At 36.0% G+C, this 24,511-nt stretch overlaps 1 protein-coding gene across 1 annotated transcript in view; it reads left to right on the top strand.

The window, feature by feature from the left end:
* The window catches only part of LOC115918641, a 30,374-nt gene extending 7,244 nt beyond the window's left edge, over nt 1–23,130 (top strand). The window contains exons 3-5 of the mRNA XM_030985664.1: nt 21,048–21,275; nt 21,766–21,997; nt 22,631–23,130. Of these exons, the coding sequence (XP_030841524.1) occupies nt 21,048–21,275; nt 21,766–21,997; nt 22,631–22,635 (465 nt within the window). The 3' untranslated portion in view covers nt 22,636–23,130. The remainder of the gene's footprint in view (nt 1–21,047; nt 21,276–21,765; nt 21,998–22,630) is intronic.
* Nucleotides 23,131–24,511: the final 1,381 nt, after the last annotated feature.

The raw sequence follows: 24,511 nt of genomic DNA, 5'->3' as shown, positions 1-24,511 counted from the left end.
CTATTAAGCCGTCTGTCCTCTGGTTGCCTACTAACAAGCATTTACGCTTCCTTAGCAGTCAGTACTTGCTATGTGGTATCTTATGAGTAGTCTCTATAGCAGACTCCAGTTGTTTTGTGACTTGATTAAGGCTTGACCACGGTTATATTAATTTGGGTTACAATATTTTGGGTAAATATCTCTCCAAATTCTTTGATTCAGGGTGTAAAGGTGTTGGACTACAATTATACGAGTTCACACACTGCACCATACCTTAGCTTTCAACTGAGCTTAATTACACAGTGTCATGCAGTTTTAAATTTCAGAACAATACCGGCAAATGTTTTTTTTTCTTCACAACGGACGAACGGTAGCTCTTAATTGGCTGAAAAAAATGGTTTATGAAATGCACATAATTCACCATGTACCGTGCAAGATGCATTCTGTACTTCATCCAATCCCCAGCATTTCATCCCCCTAACCTTGCTGTTCTATTTTTGTGTAGTCTTTATTCAGATGGTACACAATTTTATTTTGTAACTACAACCAGATGGTGAGTGGTGTGTTGACGGTGAGTGTTATGCTATAGCTGGAGGAAAGTTGTCAACAGATTGGTATAGCTTGCAAGTGATCTAGGCTTTAGCTCAGTGATGTGAGAAACATGTTCTCTAGTCCATACAGTTCAGACCCTGTGCATAGAAAGTGAGTTTTATGGATTGAAGGTGCCTTGGAGCAGCCTCTGTTTGAAAAGAGAGCTTTTTCAAAGAGGTCTTTAAACACAGGCTAGGAAGATAATTTTCACATTCATGTATTAACACTAATACCAACTAAATTTTACACAGGTCTATGAGAAAGCAGTGTTTTTATGTCATCATTGCATATTAGCAGATATGACAAATAGATTAATATTAAAGGTAATACAAAGTTTTGGGAAATTTTGAAAATTGGGTGGATAGTGAATCTTTACAATTTCGATATATTTAGATGCCCCTGTGGATGTTTTATAAACACTAAAAAAAATTAACCCCTAAAACACTTCTGTTTTCGAGAAAAATTGAGTATAAAAATTTACTGGTTCTCCCGGTAAATTTCGATAAATTTCAAATAACGCCTACGGCTGTACAATGGTAGCTGCGACCATGAAAATCTCAGAATATGTAGTTGTGACATATAATTTCCAAACGGGAATAGCTAATGGGTTGATTTTAGTCAAGAAACATTGTTTCATTGCTAAATTGATATCTTGACCTTGAGAGGGAGCTATACAACATAAAGAGTTTATTATTCATAATTTCATAACTTTAAACTCGATTTCAACCGGGACAACAATCAATGAATATTGTAGGAACGCATATGCTGCCAATATGTTAATTTGAACCAAATTCATGACCCCATACCAAAACTTTATAATACCTTTAACAACAAATGTGTTTTATGGATGCATGAGGCCAGCTAGGTCAGAACTCAATTGCTCTAAACCTCATTATAAGTCCAAATATCTGTTATTTTTACAATGTACTCCATAATTTGTATTACTGGGTTGTAATTGTAATCTTGTCATGTCTAAAATAGTCCAGAGGCATTTCTCTCTACTTTGTTTTCATTCCCCTTGCATGATAGGGATGGCGGAGCGGAACAATCACCTCAGTGATTGAAAATGACTTGTTATATAAAAACAGATATAACAAAAATATCTGTAGGGCAGAAAGCTTGTTAGTCATTTTTAGATAAGAAATTGCCAGCATTCCTGAAATAGCACCAAAGTCCCATGATAAGTAGGCAGAGTTCAAGCCAAGATGTTGGCTTCTATGTGAGCAGGGGTATATATTTACAGCATCTGTCATCATCCCCTGTATGATACAGTGTATAGTGGTCAAGGACAAGTTCTACCAGCTGTGTGCTAGTCTTACTTTGTAGTCTCTATTGGCATTGCTTTCAAGTTCATCTTGGAAAGCCATGATATATACCAGACAGGTTATAGATAATAGATATACATTTATAAATATATATATAATTTATAGAGGTCGAGAAAATACACAAAAATACAAGAAATAATATGATTCTCGATCCTTACACAAATATATTGTTTCCCAAATTTTCTCCCTTTAAATAGAGCTTTGTCAATTAAGGATGTTAATTATTTGACTTTGAAATTTTGTATGCATCAATATATGCGCATCGTATCCCAGTAAAATGTGCTAATAAGGCACAAGGAGAGAAGACACAAAGAATTATGTCTCAGAGAAAAAAGAAGGCAGCAAGAAAGTAGAAAGAGGTATAAAAATACATCATAAAAAACCAAAGGAAGACACAGAAGGAAAGTATATAGGAGAGAGGACGTGAATAATCACATCAGTAAAGGAGGAAGAAAACATATATGACAGGGCAGAGAGAGAGAGAGAGAGAGAGAGAGAGAGAGAGAGAGAGAGACAAAGCCAAGATGTAGAAAAAAGTCAAGAAAGGGAAAATGAGTGGAAAGTGACATTGAGACCATACGGCTGTAAGCATCCTACTCTGTCTTAGTTTCCCAACATATATCTATGAACAATCTCTAGATTAATATAATAATAATAATAATAACTTTTACTTATATAGCGCTTTTCATAAGACATTTATATCAAAGCGCTTTACAATATTGATACAAGTAAAATTAAACAGAGTAATGACAAGAGAACAAATTTAAAGTGAAATTATGAAACATAAGATAACAAGGTAAGGTAACAATTTAAGAACTAGGTTGAATATGCATTTTCCATAAGGTAGGTTTTTAATTTTGATCTAAACAAAGTAATATCAGAGATGCAACGAATGGAGGCTGGAAGATTAACGGTGCCCTGATAATCACAAGTGTGCACTACAAGTATACTGATGCCCATTGCTTTCTGAACTTCTCTTCTACACAATCACATCCACCTAGCCTGCAAACCGACCTTGCTGCCTGTACAGTGATGAAGACTTTCGAAAACGATCAAAGGAAATGGCTGGTTTCTTCTGCCAAAGAGGCTATATACCTAGATCAGGTGATCAGACAAGCAGCTAATAAAGTTTCTTCCATAAGTCGACAGCAGGCTTTGCAACCCCAAACTAAGCAGCGCTCAGATCGTGTTCCACTAGTTCTTACATACTATCCAGCTACTGCTAAATTTGAATCTGCCATATTGGTCGACAACACTTGTATCCTTCAACAAGATGCATCAACTCTAGAACTCTTCAAGCAAGGCTGCCGCTGGTAGCATACAAGAAAGACCCAAGTTTAAGACATCTCCTTGTCTGTTCAGGTTGACACCAGATGCCCCAGATAATAGATACCGGATTGACACTTCAAAATGCAAGAGGGGCTAGAAGATGTGCCACCTGTGCCCATGTCAGTGATGCTACTCATCTCAATGGGCCTATAAGCTCATATGGTACATTAATGACAAGTTCTCACGCACTACTTCCAACATAATCTATGTGATTATCTATACCGCCTTGTTCAAAAATAAAGGTTGGGGTGACCATTGACCTAACACAAATGGACTTTTGATGAATGTGTTAGGTCCATTGGGGTAACTAAGAGCGCGTTTATCTAGGCTTGCCCCCGGCCCCCCCACTCAAAGGTCGGAATGACCGCATGCGTGTTGCCAAAATGTCCGGTAAAGGGGTATTTTTCGTGCGACAAAGTCCGGCCCGAGAATTGTAAAAAAAGGGGTGTATTTGACTTTCCACCCTGAGATTTCTTTAAAAAGGGGGTGTTTTTCTCTTTTTCTCTCATCTCTTTGGACTCCTGAGAAATTATTCCGAATTTAGGGGGGTACATTGAGCATTTTTCCTGATTTAGGGGGGTCTCCAAGGCAGGAAAAGCCCGCGAAAAGCCCGCGAAATGGGGGTTTGGAAATGTTGGCAGTCCTCAGATAGGGGGTGCTTTCAAAAAGAGGGTACGAGCATATGCGTACCCTAAATAACACTGAGTGGGGGGGCCGGGGGCTTGCCACTAGATATGTACATATCGTACCCCACTATCGAACCCCACTATCGTACCCCACTATACGATCGTGATTTGCGGGATGTCGCATTTATCGACCCTTCACGATTCAAAATAAAGGCCTTGTGTCTGCCCAGCTGTTTTGACCCGGGAAGCAGACAGTCAGTTCTCGGAGGTCAACTTCACACGTATGCATGTACACAACACCTGGGTGGTCATATTTGTATGTGAGGTTCAAAACAGCTTTGCGTTTATCGATCTCTCAGAAACGTGATTCTGGCTGTATGTCACATTCAAAACGCACCTTTTTGCGTCTTTAGATATGCCCATATCTAAAGACGTTTGAAAAAGGCTTTGCGTTTATCTACTTCTAAATTTGCCTGAAAGACGTTTGAGAAACCTGATTCTAGCCAAAAATTTGCTAGATAAACGCAACCTAAGAAGAAAGCAGATCAGAAGACTGAGCATTCAAGATCGATCCATTATACAGTGCGTCCCAGAAAAAACGAAACCAAGAATTATCGATGTTTTATCATAACTTAATCACAATTATAATTAATAAATGACATAGTTTTAAAGCTTAGATCCTTCTCTTTCATTTGATGCAACTCATATGATGCATATTTCATGCATGAGTGATTAAAAACAATTTGAAGAGAGGGTGCCAAAAAGTCTTTCGAATCATCTGAATTTCAAAGTTTAAATCCCATTTCTAGAAAGTTCGTTTTCTGCCCTTTCATATGACACCCAGGCTCAATCAGGAAAAATGAGCCAGGATTAACAAAGTTCTGTGTCTGTTTGTTTAAAGTAGTTCTTGCATTTCCACAAAATTGTTTTCACTGGCTGCCTACCATAGCAACAAACAGAGTTGACAAAAGACTTAAATCCATTTCGTTGACGATATCAGCCATGCATCAAGTCTTTCATCTTCTTTTTGGGTAGACATTAGGTAAAAAAAGAAGTTGGATCGTTTGAATTTTGCATCATTCATACACAAAATACAAAATATATGAAATAAAATGAAAACATGCATTTTTCCACGAGAGTAGTCAGTACTTTCACGAAATACAATGTAAGGCAATTTACCATAGATTGTTTTCAGAAGAAATACCTGTATAATGTTGATGATCTAAGAGCTCACTGAATGTTTCTGAAAATGTTCTGATCATGTTTTTGCGTTTGATCCTTGTTAATAGTATTCCTTTAAAGTGAACTGAAAGTGCTTTGATTTAGAGACCATCTCCTCACTGACGATCTTCATATCTGCCTGATGCCTGTCACCTGGATAGGCAATGCTCCTGGAGATGAGCTCCCTCACATCCGTCTCTCGATCCTCCCAAGCTACAAAGGTTAGAGATGTGCCATAATATGAACCCATGGTCGTGCCCTTGGCTACTGAAAACAGATTTCTGGATGACCTCCTGTGTAGCATAATCAAAGCTCTTTGACGTCACTGCAGTAAAGCTGGCTAGATTGAGTGAAGGAGAAAGAAATGTTTTTGCTTCTCTACAGAAACTTTGTAAAGGAACGAATGAGTGCTTCCATTTGGTCCTTCATGCTAAAAATAAAGGAGTACTTTTGAAAGTGATTATTTACCGTTGGAGGATTACCCTACTAAAAAGTTCATTTCACCTTATTTGCATCTACCATTCAATTTAGAACATCTGTTATTATATAGGGATGATACTATACCTAGAAGAGACCAATGTTGATGTTGATGCCATGGTGTCGCGAAAGTCAATTTATGCTTTTATACAGCTCACTTCTAAATCCTAAAGCAAGAGTTTGCTCTATCGCAGTCACGTGGGATTCATTTATTTAGACTATCAAAATGATAAGACTATAAAAAGATGATGCCATATGGTGTCCAACTTTCTGATATTTAGTGAGATCTAATTGAAACTTTCATCAGTATGCTTCTCTGGTTTTTCTGCTTTCGTTTAGAGTAGTTGTCTTTTTGGGTTGGATTTCCCTTTAAAAATTAGAGTCAAATTACTGTCAAATGTAAAAAGTAAGATTTGTTTGGACCTCTTGGACTATGTTGTGCTCTCTATAAAATGATCACGCATTTGCTAAAATGCTGAAATGTTCTCATATTTCATTTCATGTTTACAAAGTTACCCAGTGTAAGTGTGGTAGGCCTTATGCACAGTTATCTGTTCACGCATAACTGGAAAAGCAAATTGGTAATTACATGATTCACTTTTTGACCACTTGACCCCTGTGGCACTGGCAGTACAAGCTCTCTGCCCCTTGTTCTTATATGTACAGGGTGAGTCAAGAAAAACTTGGCACACATCCCATTGAAAGTATGCAGAGTGCTGGCATCTAGTCTACCATGAAGATGTAAGAGAATTAAGAGTCTACAATCTACATTATCATTTTGAAAAACTGCATTTCATTTCTGCATTATGAAGTAATAGAAAAGACAGTACATAAATGTGTATATTTTCTAGGTTATATAGTAAGGGGCAGATCCCCTTCCTCCATATTTATCAACTGCTAATTGAAGATATGATGTTACACTCTGAATAGGATGTATGTTTTTATGATATGGTGTATGTAGTTGATGATCCAGTGCAGCCCTGGTTTCATCTTCCATCCATCATTTCCCATCAGTCATCGGTAAAATGGTCCCAGCTAGATGGAGTGGAGGACAGCTAGGGACTGCATCACCGGCATGGCCGAACTCCTCAATTCATCTGCTGAGGCCACGGATTACCCCCAGTAATCTAGCATCAACAAAATAGATGTGATACATTCTTGGCAAACATCCTGGCTATTTTGATGAGCTTGTTTTTAACCTACAAGATGTTTGTTATGTGTGAGGGTTTTCAGGAAGAGATAGGTCGTAGTCAAGGTTGTATTAAATGAAAAATGTGCTGTATTGTTGTCAATTGTCATTGTATGTTTCTGAAACAGTTCTGAAACAGATGTTGATATGGCAGTGTGCAGTATATAACTGGGAAACAACAAAATGTAGACAGTAAGAAGGAAGAAGAACTTTTGACAATATTGTTTATTACAAATAGATCAGAAAAGCGGGAGATTACCGGTATACACTGGAGAACTTCGAACTAAAAGAAAACTAGACAAGGAATTTGTCACAGAGACGAATTAGGTGATCTGCTGCTTTGATCAAGACACAACATAAACTCAATGGGAGATTTGGTCTTTAAAATAAATTCCACCATCCACTCATATAACACGCCTATGTACAAGCTCATTTAGTAATCAAGGATGTAGAAATAGTAGAAATTAATGAGCCGACTATTGTTTGCTAAAACCCTGTTACCATTAAATTAATTATTTGGTTTTTCAGTGAGTCATTGTTTAGTTGAGAGAACATGATGCGAAGGTAGTGACTTCAATGCTAGATGTAAAATTAAAGATATCGGTAATCTGAAAGTTTGAGTGAAAACGGACCATTATTAATGATAATAATTGGGAAAACTGCTCTGATCGATTCCTTAATTCTCCCAACTATATCATTACAATTTCATTATATTTTAGGTGAATGTAAATCGTCTCAAAGCAATGAATTTACTCTATAAACCATTCCAGACATTTGAATTCATGGAAAACGGTTGGGGAAAATTAAAAAATGGTTGGGAGAATTTGCTGTTAATCACTGTTAGGGGGGTGTTGCACAGTGACGCCTTCAAAGAAAACCATATATATCTTTGTGGTTTGAGAATTTGTTCAATATTTTTTGCATGTCACAGTAGAAGGAATATAAAAAGTAACATTTTTTTTACAAAAACAACTTTTAACAATGTTACCGAGTCACTTTAAATCTTTGTGGTTTGAGAATTTTTTCAGGAATTTTTGCATGTTAGAGGGTAAGTATAGTAAAAGGAATATAATAAGTAACATTTCATACAAAAATTACAGTTTTTTCATCAATCTTTAACAATGTTACCGAGTCACTTTAAAGATGTATTAACTACAGAAGCTTAATGTCACAGAGCTTTCATATCATATTATACAGGTCATTACTTTATAACCAGCACAATGTCTTTTGTGATAGTTTATTCTGAAGAGTTTTGCAATTTTGTAATGCAATTTTCAAAACATCCCTAGCATTTCACTTGTCAATCAAAAAGCTCAAAGGAATTTTGGAGATCTAATGCCACAGATGACAATCACCAAAGATTTATGACTATACGATGGATAGCAAAAATAAACATTGGCTAAACAGTGTAGCTGCTGAAGTAAAGGTTTTCAGGAGAGCTTCACCCTCAATCCATCTGGGAAACCTATTGCATAAAAAATTGAATGTGGAGTATTCGTATTTGTCAATCTGATTGGTAACTGAGTGAAGAGTAATACATTGATTTCATAATGATAGCCATGGTGAGGTAAAACCAGGTGTGCATGGCTAGGTGATGTTGATATTGGTTGCCGAGGTCACCTGGAATGACATCTGGGAGCAACATCACTAGTAGCCTGTTCAGACACATAAAAACATTTATCCTGAAACTTGATAAAGAAACCTTGATATTAAAGAATCATCGTATAGCAAACAGGGAGTTCAGATGCAAAAAAAATTATCCAAAAACTCTACTGTGCTTTTCTTTTTTGGTATACTGCTCATCTGCCTTCACTTGAGCAAGCGCTAATTTGGGTGAATTTGTACATCATTTCTAAGTATCAAGTTTCTGAGTTTGTTTTTTCTATTGCGGAGGAGTCCATGCAAATAACCATTGAATCCTAGCTATCACTCCCCCAAACATCATGGAGGCAATTAACTTCTAATACTGTTTTCACACTGGCAATATTTTGCTTAACCCCGTACTATAGGTGGGGTTAAGGGGGGGTCTTAGCCCCACCTATAGTACGGGGTTAAGCCTATTCCACTTTCTGTTCAGACTGGTTTTTACCAAAGTGGGCTAAAGTTGGCTAACCCCACCTATAGTACGGGGTTAACTAACCCTGCAAAAGTGGTGCTAACTCCTGCTAACCCCGCAATTGCGGTGCTAAGCAAATGAATGAGAACAGAAACGACAAATAGTCCGGTACTACGCAATGGAGCGTATCGCAGCTGGCCAGATGTGAAGTATGTCCAATCATAACGTTCACGATATCCGGGGTTAACGAAATGCAGTGAGAACAACGGGAATTTTCTTATTCCGGAATAGGCGCTAGTACGGGACTAAAAACAGCGTGTGTGAAAAGCCAAAAAAATAGTACGGGGCTAAGCAAAGTACGGGGTTAAGCAAAACCAGTGCGAAAAGAGTATAGGTCTCCTTTCGCGCATGCTCACGTTAAACCCATTCAGTTATACTGTTCTATGGTCGCTATACATTCAGACACAAAATAGATCATGATTCTTTATCAAGTTTTAGTTCAAAATGATTCCCAAAGCCCCGTTTCATTATACAACGTTTTATTATACATTGTTTTTGTTAGTAAGCATGTTGAAACACACAAAATCGTTTTATAGCTACCGGTATATCATTTTGGAATAACATATTTGTTTGTGTTTGAACGCAGAGAAAGATGCAGTTACCAGGTGTACAGGAAAGGAGGGGGATAACTAGTTATTTGTCACACTGTTTAAGAATAAGTTGAATGTTTTTGATCACATGAGTCAAGGTTTCTGTGTCAATCATGGGTGGGAAATATGACTTACATGGTTAGTCTCTCACTCCAGCCATTCAATTTTCATTCCTATGTCTATTAAGGACAACAGGATCATGTCCTGTCCCTCGTTACAACCCTCAGATAACTTTTCAGAAGGCCCATGGGGAGAGAGACAGAGTGGAGAAAGATTTTGCTCCATGTACATGCCAAAATAAATGCAAAACTAAGAAAATAAAATATTGAACAAAAATACATATAACATTTATAACACACATATCTATGGGGGTGTTGTAAATCAGTTTTTTAAATGTAAACAAAATGAGTGAGATAAAAAGCGTTTCAAAATGCAGTGTTTTAAATGTGCCAACCCGTTCTTTATGTATGCAAATATTGATTAGTGTAAACTTTTAGTCAACATTTAGTCACACTGCAACAGTCATGAAAAATAATGAACAATATTATATGCTGGTTTTGTTAGAATATTCTGAAGTCATACTGTGTAGCTGATTATACTTGGTAACTGATAGGGCCCTGTTGATGATGTCTTGTTATTGTTGTCATAGCATCTCTGATGTATATACGATGATCGTTAGACATTGATCAGAGTTGTCAGAAACAGATAGGAGAGAGAGAGAGAGAGATGGAATATTCTGTAACAATTCCTCTCTATTTTAAAAACAAAGACACATCAGAACAACTGGGCATCATGTATTGACAGTTTTTCTTTGCTCCAATCATTACAAATGGGCCAATTTCAGAAATAGACGAATAACTTTGGGTATTACATGGCAACTTTATTCAGGCGCGTAGCCAGGGGGGCGGTGGGGGCGGTCGCCCCCCCCAAAAAAAAAAAGAGAGAAAAAAAAGAAGAAAGGAAGAGGACGTAGGAAGAAAAAGGATTAAGAGTGGAGAACGGTACAACGAATTGTCTTCTAATAATTTAATGAAACGTCAAAGCTTCCATGCTTCGCGTGGGAGGGGGGGAACTGAATTCAGATGAGGATTAAGAGTCTAGAACAGTACAATGAATCGTCTTCTTTCTCTAATAATTTATGAAACGTCACTGCTTCCGCGCTTCGCGCGGGAGTGGGGGAAACTGAATTCAGACAAGGATTAAAAGTCGTTTGAGAATGGTACAACGAATCGTCTTCTTTCATTAATAATCTAATGAAACGTCAGAGCTTCCGCGCTATGCGCGGAGGAAGGGGAACTCATTTCAAAGAAGGATTAAGAGTCGAGGATGGTACAACGAATCGTCTTCTTTCTCTAATGAAACATCAAAAGAAACTGAATTTAGATAAGGATTATGAGTCGAGAACGGTCCAACGAATCTTCTTCTTTCTCTAATAATGCAATGAAACGTCAAAGCTTAAGCGCTTTGAGCGGGAGGGGGGAAACTCCCCCTCCCTGCACCCACCCCCCTAGGGAGCGTGCTATGCGCGCTCTGTAAGTGATTCTTACGCCTTGCGTGCTCACTACCGCCCCCCTAAAATGAAATCCTGGCTACGCGCTTGACTTTATTCCATGATTAAAGCATTCAGTGGTTGCTCTAGTGGTTTATATCTCCCTCAGAGACATCTATCAATCATTTGCTCATCTGAACTATTGAGAACAGGAGTTTTGAATACTGTGTTCTTCACTTGGATTGCAAAAAGCATTTTTAAAAAGATAATATTGTGTCATAAAACAGAAACCAAGTGGGGAGGTATCTTGTCTAACCATTCAGCAATTCTGCTAGTTCCCACTGTATACAAACATATACCCATTTGAACTATTGGACATAGAACAGAAAATCGTGACTGCCTTTGTTTATTAGCAGTTTCGTTTACAAATCAGCTATAATATTGTTTCATAGAACAGAAACACACAAAAAACATCTTGCTGGACTTTTCCCCTCTTTACGTTTGATCAGTGAGATTATTGGACATTGAACTGAGAATCGTGACAGCAGTGACATCCTTTTTTCTGATCTTTCTTTTACAAGTTTTTCTCTGGTCCTGTGCCAGGGGTCAAAGTCAGTTTCTAATGGTTGATAACATGACTCCCACTGTCCTTGGCATATTTTTCCTCACAGGAGCTCTACGTTTTATTCTCCCTCTCTTCTCTGCTCGTATGAACTGTAATATTATTTGCTTTATTGTCATATAGAATTCAGGAAATGATGTCAATGCCATATGAGGTCATTTTTATCATATTTATAGTGATTATGATTATTGCATTGTTTTTTACACACAAACTGTGGTTCTGTAGTAGTTTCTATAGATAATTTTGTTGTTGTTGTTGAAAATAGTGTTTAGGAAAATAATGCCAAGACCATTTGAACAACGATTGAAATTATTTCATTCAATCTTTGTATAACCATATCTTTCATATTATATAGAATCTTTGCTTCCCTTCTCTTTTCTGAAAGAAGTTAAAGAACATTGGAAATGATGTCAAAGCCATTCTATTCTATTCTTGTTGACAGTTTTCCAAGGCATATAAAGTGCATTCCAGAAGCTTTGAGACTTCTTAAAGAGATATGTTTATTTATTGTTTTGAAGTACAAAAACCCTAGCTAATATCCAGAGTAGGTAAACAACAACTGCTCAGCCAAATATCAATAACAGATGCTATGGTGTATGCGTCCAAGAGCAAGGTTATATACTTCTGAATAATTGATGTAGGTATACTATCTGATGGAGTTACCTCCTGTGTGAGGCAGGTAAATTATACTCTTTAGTTCACACATATTGTCTGCTGGGAGCCTGAACAACATTCTATCCTATAAACATACTTTTTAAACTTGTCAAAATAACATGGTTGAAAAGAAGTCCAAAAGAGATGGCAAGCGTGGTTGTATCTTCTGTTTGGAGCCAAAAGTGTGTTAACCCATGTCCTTCGGATTCTGAACAGACAATATGATTATTAATAATGCTATAGAATTTCTCTATTTTTGCGGTGATGTCTATGATTTTAGTGTTTGATAATTTTAGTCTTCCTGAAAAATGTAAACATTTATTTTTTCTGTACATGGTTCTAAATGTTCATGATTGTTTTTACTTTTAGAGATGGTCTTTCTTACATTCTAAGTCAGATAATAAATAATTTCAACTCATTTAATGACCATTTCAAAATGTGAAGAATTAGGCCTTCATTCAACATTCTGCTAGTGCCCCATTGTCTCTCATCATGCAGACTCCATGTTTTTAAAAAATATATTCAACCAAGCAGTGACTTTGTGAAGAAATACCTAAGATTCAAATATAGGGCAAGTACGGAGGGGGTGGGGCAGTTGGATATTCATAAACTTTATGGGTATGAGGAAGTATGACTCGGCAATCTCCTGGTTATTGTACCCTGCTAATCAATTCTTCTTCATCTGCGTGCGAACTCTATAGAGATTATTGCTGAAAATCAAATCAGGTATCTATTGCCCTCGAGCGATGCAATTTGGATATTCCAATTCAACCACAAGGCTACTCATTTTCTATTGCAGACAATAAATGTTGGCCCTAACCTCCTTTCAGGCTCAGACAATATTTTATTTAAAGTTTGATCATACCGGTATGTTCATCCACTTTATATGCTGCTTTAATTCATATCGTCATGACATTTGAAGGGGAAATCCAGTCTGATATTAAAAGTTGGTTGTAATAGAAGCAGATGAAATAGAGAATCAAGTTGTGATTGATCAAACACAAATTTGCAAATCTGTGAAATATCTATTCCTTCATTAATTACAAAGGAAATGAGAAAGGACCCTGAGAAATATGTTTGAGAGTTGGCAATTTGTTGCAAACTTAGAAAATTCGTGACTTCCATGGTTTTTATAAGATTTTGCTCAAACTTTCACTAGTCATTTTAACATTTTTGTGCTGCTTTTTATTAATACCAACTAAATATCGAGTGGATTTCCCTATTAGTAGGGAGTGAGTGAGGATTTGGGAATTATATTATCCATGTATGAATCAATTATTTTAAGGCTTTTAACCGCCAATAAATCTTTTCAATTGCAATATTCAAAATCTTAACAAGTGACAGCAATTGTCTGTTTTTTGACAGAGGTATGAAAACCTGTTGTGAGAAAGCAATGATTTGTAAGTACCTTTCCAAAGTTCTTTTTAAATTCATATTTTTCTCATTGAGCATTCTAGCAGTGGTGATTTTCTTTTCATTGCACCAGTTAATCAGATGTACATATGGAGGGATAGGTCTACGATATTGCACCTTGAGTTTTGAAGGAGACTATTGAGTGTCCTTGAAATAAATCAATATCTCAAAGAGATTTGTCAGTTTTGTTGAGTTTTTTAGCCTGCCATCTAGGGGGGATTAACAAACAAAAAGTCCATTACAGTCTGATTTCATAAGTCGGTTGCGAGTTGTGACCATTATATTCCCTTATCAAAAAGATTCTTTTGCAATTCCATCGACAAGATATAGGATGATGAAGCATTCTGCTACCACGTTCCAGATGATAGCATTGTGGATTAGGAAGACAATCCCATGCTCCAGAGCAACCAAATACATGAAGAAGATCCTACAAAGAAAGACTCACACACACAATCAAAAGAAAATTGTCTGTTCATATCATGTCTTTATTTTCATCAGAGAACTTTTATTTTGTCTCATCAAAAGTAATTTTGAGATTTTTGTTATTAGAAAATGAAAATGATTGTTAATTTGTTTTGCTTCAGTTGTGATGGTGGGTATTTTGCCTATGAAAGAGCATTGAAAGGAAAAGGATTGTGATGAATAAAACATGAAAAAGAAGGTAGAAGACGAAACGGGGGGGGGGGGGGGGGGGGGGGGGTAATAGATAGTGATGAATGATAAAAAGAGAGGAAGGAAATGAAGATATTAAAGGAAAAAATAACAAACATTAAATAAGAAAGAAGGAGAAATGAAAAAGAATGAAGATCAAGAAAATGAAATAAAAAAAAAAGACAGAAAACACTGCACATGGTTGATCATTTAGAAAAAGAGCATTTAGAAAGAGTTATTATGCTATATTAGTATAAGGGACTTTTTACACAACAAAATAAATGTGATGATTAGCATTGTCAAAGCATCTATTCACATGGAGTCGTGTGGAATGAGTAACAGAGTAGCGTGGAAATGATTGGCAGTACGTGCAGCACATACTTTTTATGAAACCCATGAATTTGTGGTTTATTCATACTTTTATTCATGTAACTTTATAGGCTGACCAAGAGGTAACTTTTTGTTTAATGTTAGTGAACTTGGTTTATTGCTTATTAAATAAGAGTATTAAGTTCAGCCATTACATTGTTTCATTTCCATAATCAATTAAACTCTTGTTAGAACAGGTAGGTTTCAATGGGACTGAAAGTTATTGTAGATAATCATCTCCCCCCCCTTAATTTGTTTTTTAAACTCTGTGATCTCTGTGCACTGCTGTGAGGTGTTACCTTGGAAAGGGATTATAAAGTTATTATAATATTTTGTAACGAGTTTCCAATGAAAAGCCAACGCACAGTAGAACACATAAAAATGAAAAGCCATCAGGATAAGAAAAGAAAGAAATATAAAGAGAGAGAGAGAGAGAGAGAGAGCGAAAGGGGAAGGGAGGGAGGGAGGGAGGGAGGGAGGGAGGGAGGGAAGGCGGGAGGGATACATATATTTAACATGTTTACTGAAGGGATTAAGGGAGGGAGGGAGGGAGGGAGGGAGGGAGGGATGGATACATATATTTACCATGTTTACTGATGCCATCCATCTCCTTTATCCGGATATGTCACTGCAAGAGGGGTATGCAAATGTAGGTATAGAGCAGGCCTTCTCAACTGGCGGCGCTTGCGGTCAGTCGGAGTGGCGCGCGACTGTTGCAACAACAAAACAAAAAACAGAAAAAAAGAGAATATATATTTTAGAATTAAATACTCAGCTAAATCAAGAAGTTGCAGTCGAATTTGAGCCCTTTCTTCCTGTTTTATTAACAAACAGGAAGAAAGGGGGAATTTATCGTTTTTTACCATTTTATACGAATCTAAAAGGTCTGAACAAGAATTAGCTTACGATGAGATATTTCAACATTGCCAATATCTTGAAACATCTCGTTTTGTTTGTTTAATTTCACTTTATTTTGACATTTCCCGTGTTTATTGCACACAAAAAAACTTCATATAAATATACCTCCAGTGTAATTGTACTCAGGAATTTTACTAATTTTTTCACATCAATATGAAATTATGATTGATTATATTGTGGAATGAAATGGTGCTAAAAATGCCCCATTTGGGCCTTTAGAAAGCCCTAAATCTACCAGCTTCAGGGGGCTCAGCCCCCTGCTACCCCTGTTAGGGCTTTGCCCCTGGACCCCACCCATTTTCGGCTCGGTCACTACGCTCCCTCCAGAGATGCCAACCCTCCCGATTTTATCGGGAGGCTCCCGATAATTCACCCCAACTCCCGACCTTACGATCACCATCCTTATCCTCCCGATTTATTAAAAAAAAAAAAAAAAAAAAAAAATGATTTTTTTTTTTTTTTTTTTTTTTTTTTTTTTTTTTTTTTTTTTATTTTATTATGATTTTTTTGGAGGGCGCTTATCAGTATATATATCTGTGAATTGAAAGAGAAATATCATCTGCTAACTTAAGCATGTAATAATTCCACTATGTTAAAAGACAAATTAAGAGTAGCGAAAGATTGTTTCAGCATATGGATCGCCGTAACCAATGCGTGGATATTGCCACAGAATCCAAATGGCGGAAAATCAGCAAAATAAGACCAGGAAATGGTCTCGGAAGTATAAGACCGAATACAGTATCAAGTACCTGTGTAATCGGAAGTCTGAAAGTAATTCATCATGCATTTTGTACAATTTTTATGTTATTTAAAAAAAAAGGGGGAATTATTTAACTAAATACACATGTAAAATGCTCCAAAATAAGGCTCAGATTGCACCAGAGAGCATCTAGAACCCCAGAGCTTCCAGGGCCCTAAGGCGGGCCCTGGACCCCGGCCGCATGTGTCGGGCGCTACGCGCTCGAGATGTGCGCTACGCGCACATTAATTGGTGTCGATTACAAATCCTCCCTATTTCTGATTTCCAAAAGTTGGCATCTCTGTCCCTCGCAGCACAGTCGACCTTACAGGGTGGCACTTCAACTACAAATTCTTTTCGTTTTGGCACTTCTAATAAACTAGTTGAGAAGGCCTGGTATAGAGGGTCAAAGATCAAATGATATGTTCAAATCAATTGTTGATTGTTATTAACAGGGCACGTAGGATAAATACATGTACCTGATTTGTAATTTGATCCAATAGATGGCTGAAACATTTTTGCGCAAACCAATTTTTGTGTTATTATTTTTATTCATTCGAGCGATTAGACCACCGCCCATAATGCAGACGTCGTGAAATTATATTTTGGATGATATAGTGTATACTTGTTTTATACGCACTGTAGAGCTGAGAAAAAGTAAAGAGGTAGAGAGAGAGAGAGAGAGAGAGAGAGTGAGTGAGTGAAAGAGCTAATTAGAGAAAGGGGTGAGGGAGAAAGAGAGAGAGAGGGGGTCAGGGGAAGAGAGAGAGAGGGGAAGATAGATAGATAGAGAGAGAGAGAGAGAGAGAGAGAGAGAGAGAAAGAGAGAGAGAGAGAGAGAGAGAGAGAGAGATGCTGGGGAGAAAGAGAGATGGGGGAGAGACAGAGAGACAGATAGAGAGAAAGAAACAACAAGAATGAGAGAATAGAAATTTAATAGTTCAGTTCATACTGTAATTACTCTGAAAGAGTTCAAATACATTGCAATAGATTGAAAAATATTTTGGGTTTTTCATTATATTACAGCTTGAGCTTGCATTTGAAATATGACCCAATGAAATAAGAGATTTTGAACTCTAATTCATGAATTCTTTAGAATATGTATTTGAAAGTGCCAATGTCATGCTCAGTTAATTTTTCAAGAAAAGGTCAGCCTTTATGCCCTTTATCAATGCAGTAATCTAAATTTAGTATCAAACACAGCAAATTATTTTTTGTATGTAAATGAGTTTATACATTCCCTAATTAAGCAGTTAATCATTCTAGCCTTAATGGCTAGTACTGATACAAATTGTTCATTGAAGAGATACAGACATAATGGAGGTCAATTATCAAGTTCTATTTTAGTTTTCATTTTCATTTGTCTTGAAATGAGTTAATTCAGGTTCATAAATTGGTGTCGGGTAATGGAGGGCAGCGCTCTTTACAAAAGGAGAAATAATGATGGAGGTTTAAATTATATGTTAATGACTGTATGTTATCACATACTATTTAAAGGGCAAGTCCACTCCAAAAATAACTATTTAAAGGGCAAGTCCACTCCAAAAATAACTTACTTCAATAGAAGCAGAAAAATCGAGAAACCAATCAAAAAAAAGTTTGAGCAAAATCGGAAAACAAATAACTAAGTGATTACAAGACAAATTGGCAACTCACTCATGAGTCTGTGACGTCATTGCCTCACTATCCACAAATTATTGTTTTCTTATATTGATAATATAAATTTCCAATCCCCCCCCCCAAAAAAAAAAAAAAAAAAATTCTTCACACCAGCATCCAAGTTATATTGATAGTAACATGTTTTTGTGTGGATGCACTAATAGTATAGAGAAATTGTTTTTCTTCATTTAAATCATGAATAATGTGAGTTTTGATAAACTACCGGTATTCATAAAAAATAAAAAATTCTTATGAACAGCATCACTTCTTCAAAGTTTATAAAAGATTTTATGAATAGTTATGCTTGCAATATATCGGTAATACAAATTATTTAACCCGGGCAAAGGCATGTGGAAATCAAGTTTTGGGGGATAAAAAAGGGAAATTAATGGGAAGAAATATATAAAGCAATTGATAAATAGTGAGGTAATAACATCACAAACTGATAACCAAATTGGCAATTTGTGTAGTGATTTTCATTGTTCCATAGTTTTTCACACTTAAAAAAAAATATCATAACTTCCTTATGAGTTATCCAATTTTACTCAGATTTTTGTTGCTCTGTTTCTCTTGTTTTTCTGCATCTATTAAAAGCAAATTCATTTTGGAGTGGACTGAGTGCACATGGTCAGACATTCAGTGTACGTCCTTCTCTCATACAAGGTGATTTACATATTTAGTTGCTTTGGCTTACTAGTGGTTAAAACAATATTTATGGGTAGGCCTTTAGACTATTCTTTTGCTTAAATTCTTCTTTCAAATTCTTCAAAGCAATAAATTACCCTATTTTAATCAAACGATCAAAGGAATATTAGCATCATAAGTAAGAAAGAAACCTTGATTTTGATCTTGAGGGGGGTTGTGTATGGAGATCTTTTGGGAAGTCTTCTGTCCTCATATAGTTTCTTTATCTTGAGATTTTGCCAAGGCTTTAGTGGAAGTAGCTGTGTGATTAATATCCTGCAGATGACAGCTTGGCCAGGACACTTGCAAATCTGTATTAAAAAATAACAGCCACTGCTCAATCCGAGACAAAAGGAAGTTGCAACAATGCACCGTGGGCGTGACTTGAGGGGTGGGAAATCAGAATTTGATCGCCTGTCAAGCTGATTGATGTCAGACTCTTATAAATTGTTAACATATCTCTTTTACCCATCATAACCAAGCACTTTATAGGTTTTGATAGAGGTAATTCTTGAAATGAAATTGATTTGATTTATCTTGGAGGGTAAATACAAGTATGCATGGTTTTGTTTCATTTGACTTTAACCCCCAAATACATGCACATAATATGCTTTTGACCTTCATGTACTCTGTATTTAGGAAGTAGAAAGTTAATGCATAGCAAACAGTTGAGCCTATTCCACATTTACTGTTTGATGCCATATCCTTCAAGATTGATAACACTACACAACACAGTGGATTCAGTTATAATGTCACTTTGATTTCATTGTGATTGGCAGTGTCTCTATGGCCATCCTGTGAATAATTCATTTTATAGAATGAGTTTTGATATACATGTTTAGGCTACCAAGGTCTTTTGCAGATCAAATGCATACATAACAAGAAATGGTCAAGTTCAGAGAGAATTTTAAAATCCATCCCTCGCATTCCAGATCAATCTGCTCAGTATTTGCCATTGCTGTTTTTAGAATTGTAGTTGTGATTCAGTTTGCTTGAAATCTGTTTCATCGCTGTGTCATCCAGTATGAACACAAGATACTAAAGATGACTTCTGATGTATATATTCTTGAGTGTATATAGTTGCCTATGCTTCTTGCATGTTTTAGTGTTAAGCACACCAAGGACATTCACATTTTTGATTGATTATTTATAAAATTGTAGCATACAATGTAAGTATACAGCAAAGTGTACTGATCTGAAAACAGTCTGACATGTTATGTTAAATTTAATAAAGGGTAACGAAATATGAGTTTCAGGACAGACTTCATGATTTAATTTGCAAATCTATTTTACAATGGCCTTTACCATTTCTGAATCCCTGGAGAGCTTTACACATGGCCCTAGTTTACAGTGAGAGTTGCGGTTTGAATTATTTTTGATGATTTTTTAAAATCCCATCCTTCTCCCTTCAACTCAAATTTCCTCTCAAAACACCAGATGTATGAATGTGAATCATTATACAATGATGCATCAACATGATTTAGTTAATTCCAATGGTGGGCTGCTGTTTGGTGAATCTCTCTCTCTTTCTCTCTATCTCTGTCTTTGTCTGTGTCTGCCTGCCTGTCTGTCTTTTTCTGTCTGTCTGTCTCTCTTTCTGTATGTTGCTCTGTCTGTCTGTCTCTCCTTCCCTTTCTTTCTTTCGCAGTCTCTCTCTCCTCAAGTCCCTTTCTTTCTTTCTTTCTCATTCTCTCTCTCCTTCCCACTCTTTCTCTGTCTCATCCTCTCAACCTTATTATGTCAATCTTAGTTGTTTCTTTAACTCTTTTGACAGCTTTTTTATATAGCTTATCCGGGTTACCTAACATTGCACTAAAAGATATATTTTTTTCAACCGTAAGAAATATGTAGAAAATTGCAGGGAAAATATATAAGTCATTGACATGGTTATTTCAGGAGAAGAAAATTAAATAAGTTACATTATAATACCCATGTCCTTAACTGACAAGAGGAAGGGTCACAAATACAGAAACAAATTGTTATTGATATATTTTAGTATGATATTCACCTACTTATGTTATTGCTTCATTTTCTTCTTAAAATTGCTACATATTGTAGTCTGTTCTTTCTCTCATTTTTCGTTTATGTGTTTTGTTTTATACATAGTATGTGAATATATAAATAACAAGTAATTTCCTCTGTCTGCTATTTTTCTGTTGCCTATTGTCTCACTTCTATGCTACATTGACATTACTCGATTTCACATACTGATTCTCACATATATCTTTCCACTTATTATCTTAGCTCTAATGGAATGACTTGTTTGTAAGTTGAAGAAATTATTTTATACTTTACTTTCATTTTTCATGTCATTTTAAGTGAGAGGAAAAAAGAAAGAAATTAGATTCTATTTAGAACATGAAAGATTTAATTTATCAATTACTTGTATCTTCCTGTTTTTCACAGAGTGGCTTCCTTCCCAACATCTTCAAGATAATGTCATATGACCCTACCTCGTTTAAGTACTTCTTTGGCTACTACGACCACCTTATATCGGACCGAGGCAATCTGACGAAGGAGGACAAATCATTTATCAGCCTGGCCGTCAGTACAGAAAACAAGTGTATCTACTGCACAGTTTCTCATAGAATGGTCTTTAGGCTCAACACCAATGATCCAGTACTAACTGATCAGGTTTGTCTCTCATTTTTTTTTCTTTTCTTTCCACTCTTTAACTGTGAAATTAGGTTTCAGTCATTAAAAAAAGAAGTAATATTTAATGATAGAGTTAGCTGGTTACATACATCTGAGATTAAATTCTGCAGTAAATGTCCATATTCTGAAATCCTTAGAACAATTGTGTTATCTTCATGAGACCAATGATATGGATCAGACTTGATTTAACACTTTTGTTATTTTCCGGTTCTACATTTCATGCCAGATATTTAAGTACAACCGTATTGTAACAACTTGTTATTTGATATTAGTACTAAAGAACCTCAAACCCCAACAAACCAAAATGATAGTAAATCTCATTATATATATATATATATATATATATATATATATATTATTGTGTAAATTTGTAGTCTATTGCATATTTTAAAAAGATTGCTACAAGATGGCAATCCACAGATTTGAACCAACATGATCTATTTTTAAATTTTCATTTTGATACTGCCAGATGACGGTGAATTGGGAAACAGCTGACGTGACTGACAGACAGAGAGCCATTCTAGAAATGGCCATGGCAGTCACCAAGAACGAACCAATCACAGATGAACATTTTACTAACCTGGAGCGGCACGGTCTTGACCAACGTGATGCCTTTGACATTGGCCATTATGCTGCTTTCTTTGCTCTGGCCAACAGGCTCGCTATCTTCACTAAACTAAGACCAAATGATGAGTTCTCAGGTGAATACAAATGTTCTCTTTCATGTAATTTCATTGAAATTTCTTAACCCCCAAAAAACAGTTCTGTTTACAACCCATCTTTAAGTAGAACGAACCTTGATTATGATAACAGTGTTGCGGGTAGTACAAAACCCTTTTATACTCATCCCTTCTCTCCTCTCATATGGGGATAGGCAGAGTTAAATCACTAAAAACACATTTCTTCAATTTTAGGGGACAAGTCCTCCAATTATGTTTTGTAAATGGTAATCAGATCTTCTTAATCTAAAGTTAGCATTTAATAGTTGTACTCTTATTGTTGCAACTGCAAATTCCTTTGAACATTTCATCATGCTATTATTTAGCTTGTCTCTCTTCTTTTCACCTATGCCCTGCTACATATATGTAGTTTGATACTCACTAGTGAGCTTAAAGACACAGGAGTGCTCTCTACAGTACAGGAGATATATCTATCTGTAATGAGGTACCAGAATAATCCTCACAGGAATCCAGGACCAAATTGCACCCGTCTTTTATCAATATTTTCCTTTCTCTATCATTTTTCTGAAATAGTTATACTAAATGCACATATATGCCTGTACATTTCAGCATTACAGACAATTTTTCTGTTTTGTTTGTGCCTCTATCCTACAGAATAGTAATGTGTAACCCAAGACTCAGCAGTGATCACTAAGGAACAGGAGATACATATCTGTAACGTGATACCAGACCAGGTACTCTTAGGAATCCAGGACCAAATTGCCTTCTGGGCTCCATGTCTTACAACGGGGCTGCAACAAGATATCCAAGCTACATGTACTGCCATATGATGTTGAATACGGTGTTAAAGAGGTTGATAGACTCCTGATTGCCTATATTAGCCATAATATACAATCTGTTGAAATGAGAATTTCTTGTAGGAGGGGGGATAAAATAACTAAGCTAGATGTAATGTGTTAGCTGCTGAATGCTCTGTTTTAACTCAGAATTACAAACTGCCTTCTGAAATGAATGATTTATTAAAAGAAAGGATATATACATAGTTTAACAATATAAATTGCCATTATTGATTGTACCTTACAAGAAGTATGAAATTTGGTAGTCAATAGAAAAGTACAACAGCTCTGTAAATCAAATAGTATTCTTTAAATACCCTCACGATAGATAAAGTCAGTTCATTCATACAAATGACCTTGGTTAGTTACATAATAATTATCTTCAGATATGACTGTAAAACCACAAGACCTCAGGTTCTATTTTATGGCTTCTTAAATTTCCTTGTACGTTTTAAACCAATTTTTGTCTTAATGAACATAAAATTTAGGTTGATAACGGTGGATAATGGTTGATAAAATTCAACAGATTGAAAGTAAACCGTTGCCATTATATTTCTTACTCTATTCTGAATTCCTGGTAAGTGATTATTTGGATGCAATGTTGTGTGAAAACTAAAATTTGGTACCATTTGACTTGAGCTTGACCCTTATGCAATCTCCACAACCCCCTTAACATTAGATTAAAATTGTATATAGGAATGCATAAAGGAATGTATTGTGGCAGAGGGAAGCCCTGTTGAATAATCATTCTAAACAGGCAGAAAAATTATACTGTAGGGGGAGGAGACATAAATTTGGAGTGTGTATGCATCTGTTTAGTTGTTATTGAATGGAGAAATGTTTAATATAAGGCACAGTATTGTACAAATATTGCATACCATACAGTTCTCTACAACTTAGTATATGAACCAACAGAATCTGAATTTGGGGGAGAATATATAACTTTTTGGTTAAAGGGATAGTTGAGTTCGGTTTTCAGACCGCAAATGCCTTCAAAGTACATGGTTATTGCTCTTATTCTTATCTATGACATTTCTAGTGCCCTTTTAGGACCTAAAATTGCTATGAAGGTAATTTTAGACCCCAAAATGTGTGAAATTTAGCCAATACGAACATACCAATTCAGCTCCACTTTGAAAAAATACAGTGACCGTTAATTAATTAATTAATTAAAAAATAACAATACATGGGCCGGCTGGTTGTGTGTAATATAACCAACACGAAAAAGAACTAATACCCAACTTGAGTCAATAATACAGATTTTGTTGTTGTTGTAAGAGAATGATATATTTATTAATTTGAATATCCATTGGAATAAAGCAGTGTAGAAATATATTAAAAACTCATTATACAGATAGCTATTTTTCACAAGTTTTGTAGATACAGTGTGATCTCGATCTTTCTATCTTTTAAACTTAGATATATACCATTTCCATTCAAAATGCGAAAGCGCCCATAATATTATAAAAAATTGATTCAAAAAAACTTTCTATGGTGGTTTTTGTTTAAAAAGGTTTGTAAAGGAAAAAAAGCAGTGACTTGTGGGAAAGGATGTAATGCTGCAGGGAGAGGAATTCACATGGAAGGCTGCTGCAAAACTTCAAGTTAACAAAAAAGAAGAACTGAAATAGATACTTTATCAAATGTGAAGTTGCTGCACCTAGGTGAAATATATGCAATTTCTTGTTCTCTTATTATA

Source organism: Strongylocentrotus purpuratus, unplaced genomic scaffold, assembly GCF_000002235.5.
Source record: "Strongylocentrotus purpuratus isolate Spur 01 unplaced genomic scaffold, Spur_5.0 spur5_scaffold_15, whole genome shotgun sequence".
NCBI classification, from domain to species: domain Eukaryota; kingdom Metazoa; phylum Echinodermata; class Echinoidea; order Camarodonta; family Strongylocentrotidae; genus Strongylocentrotus; species Strongylocentrotus purpuratus.
Note: the sequence above shows the minus strand (reverse complement) of the source record. Positions and strands in the feature narration are given on the sequence as shown.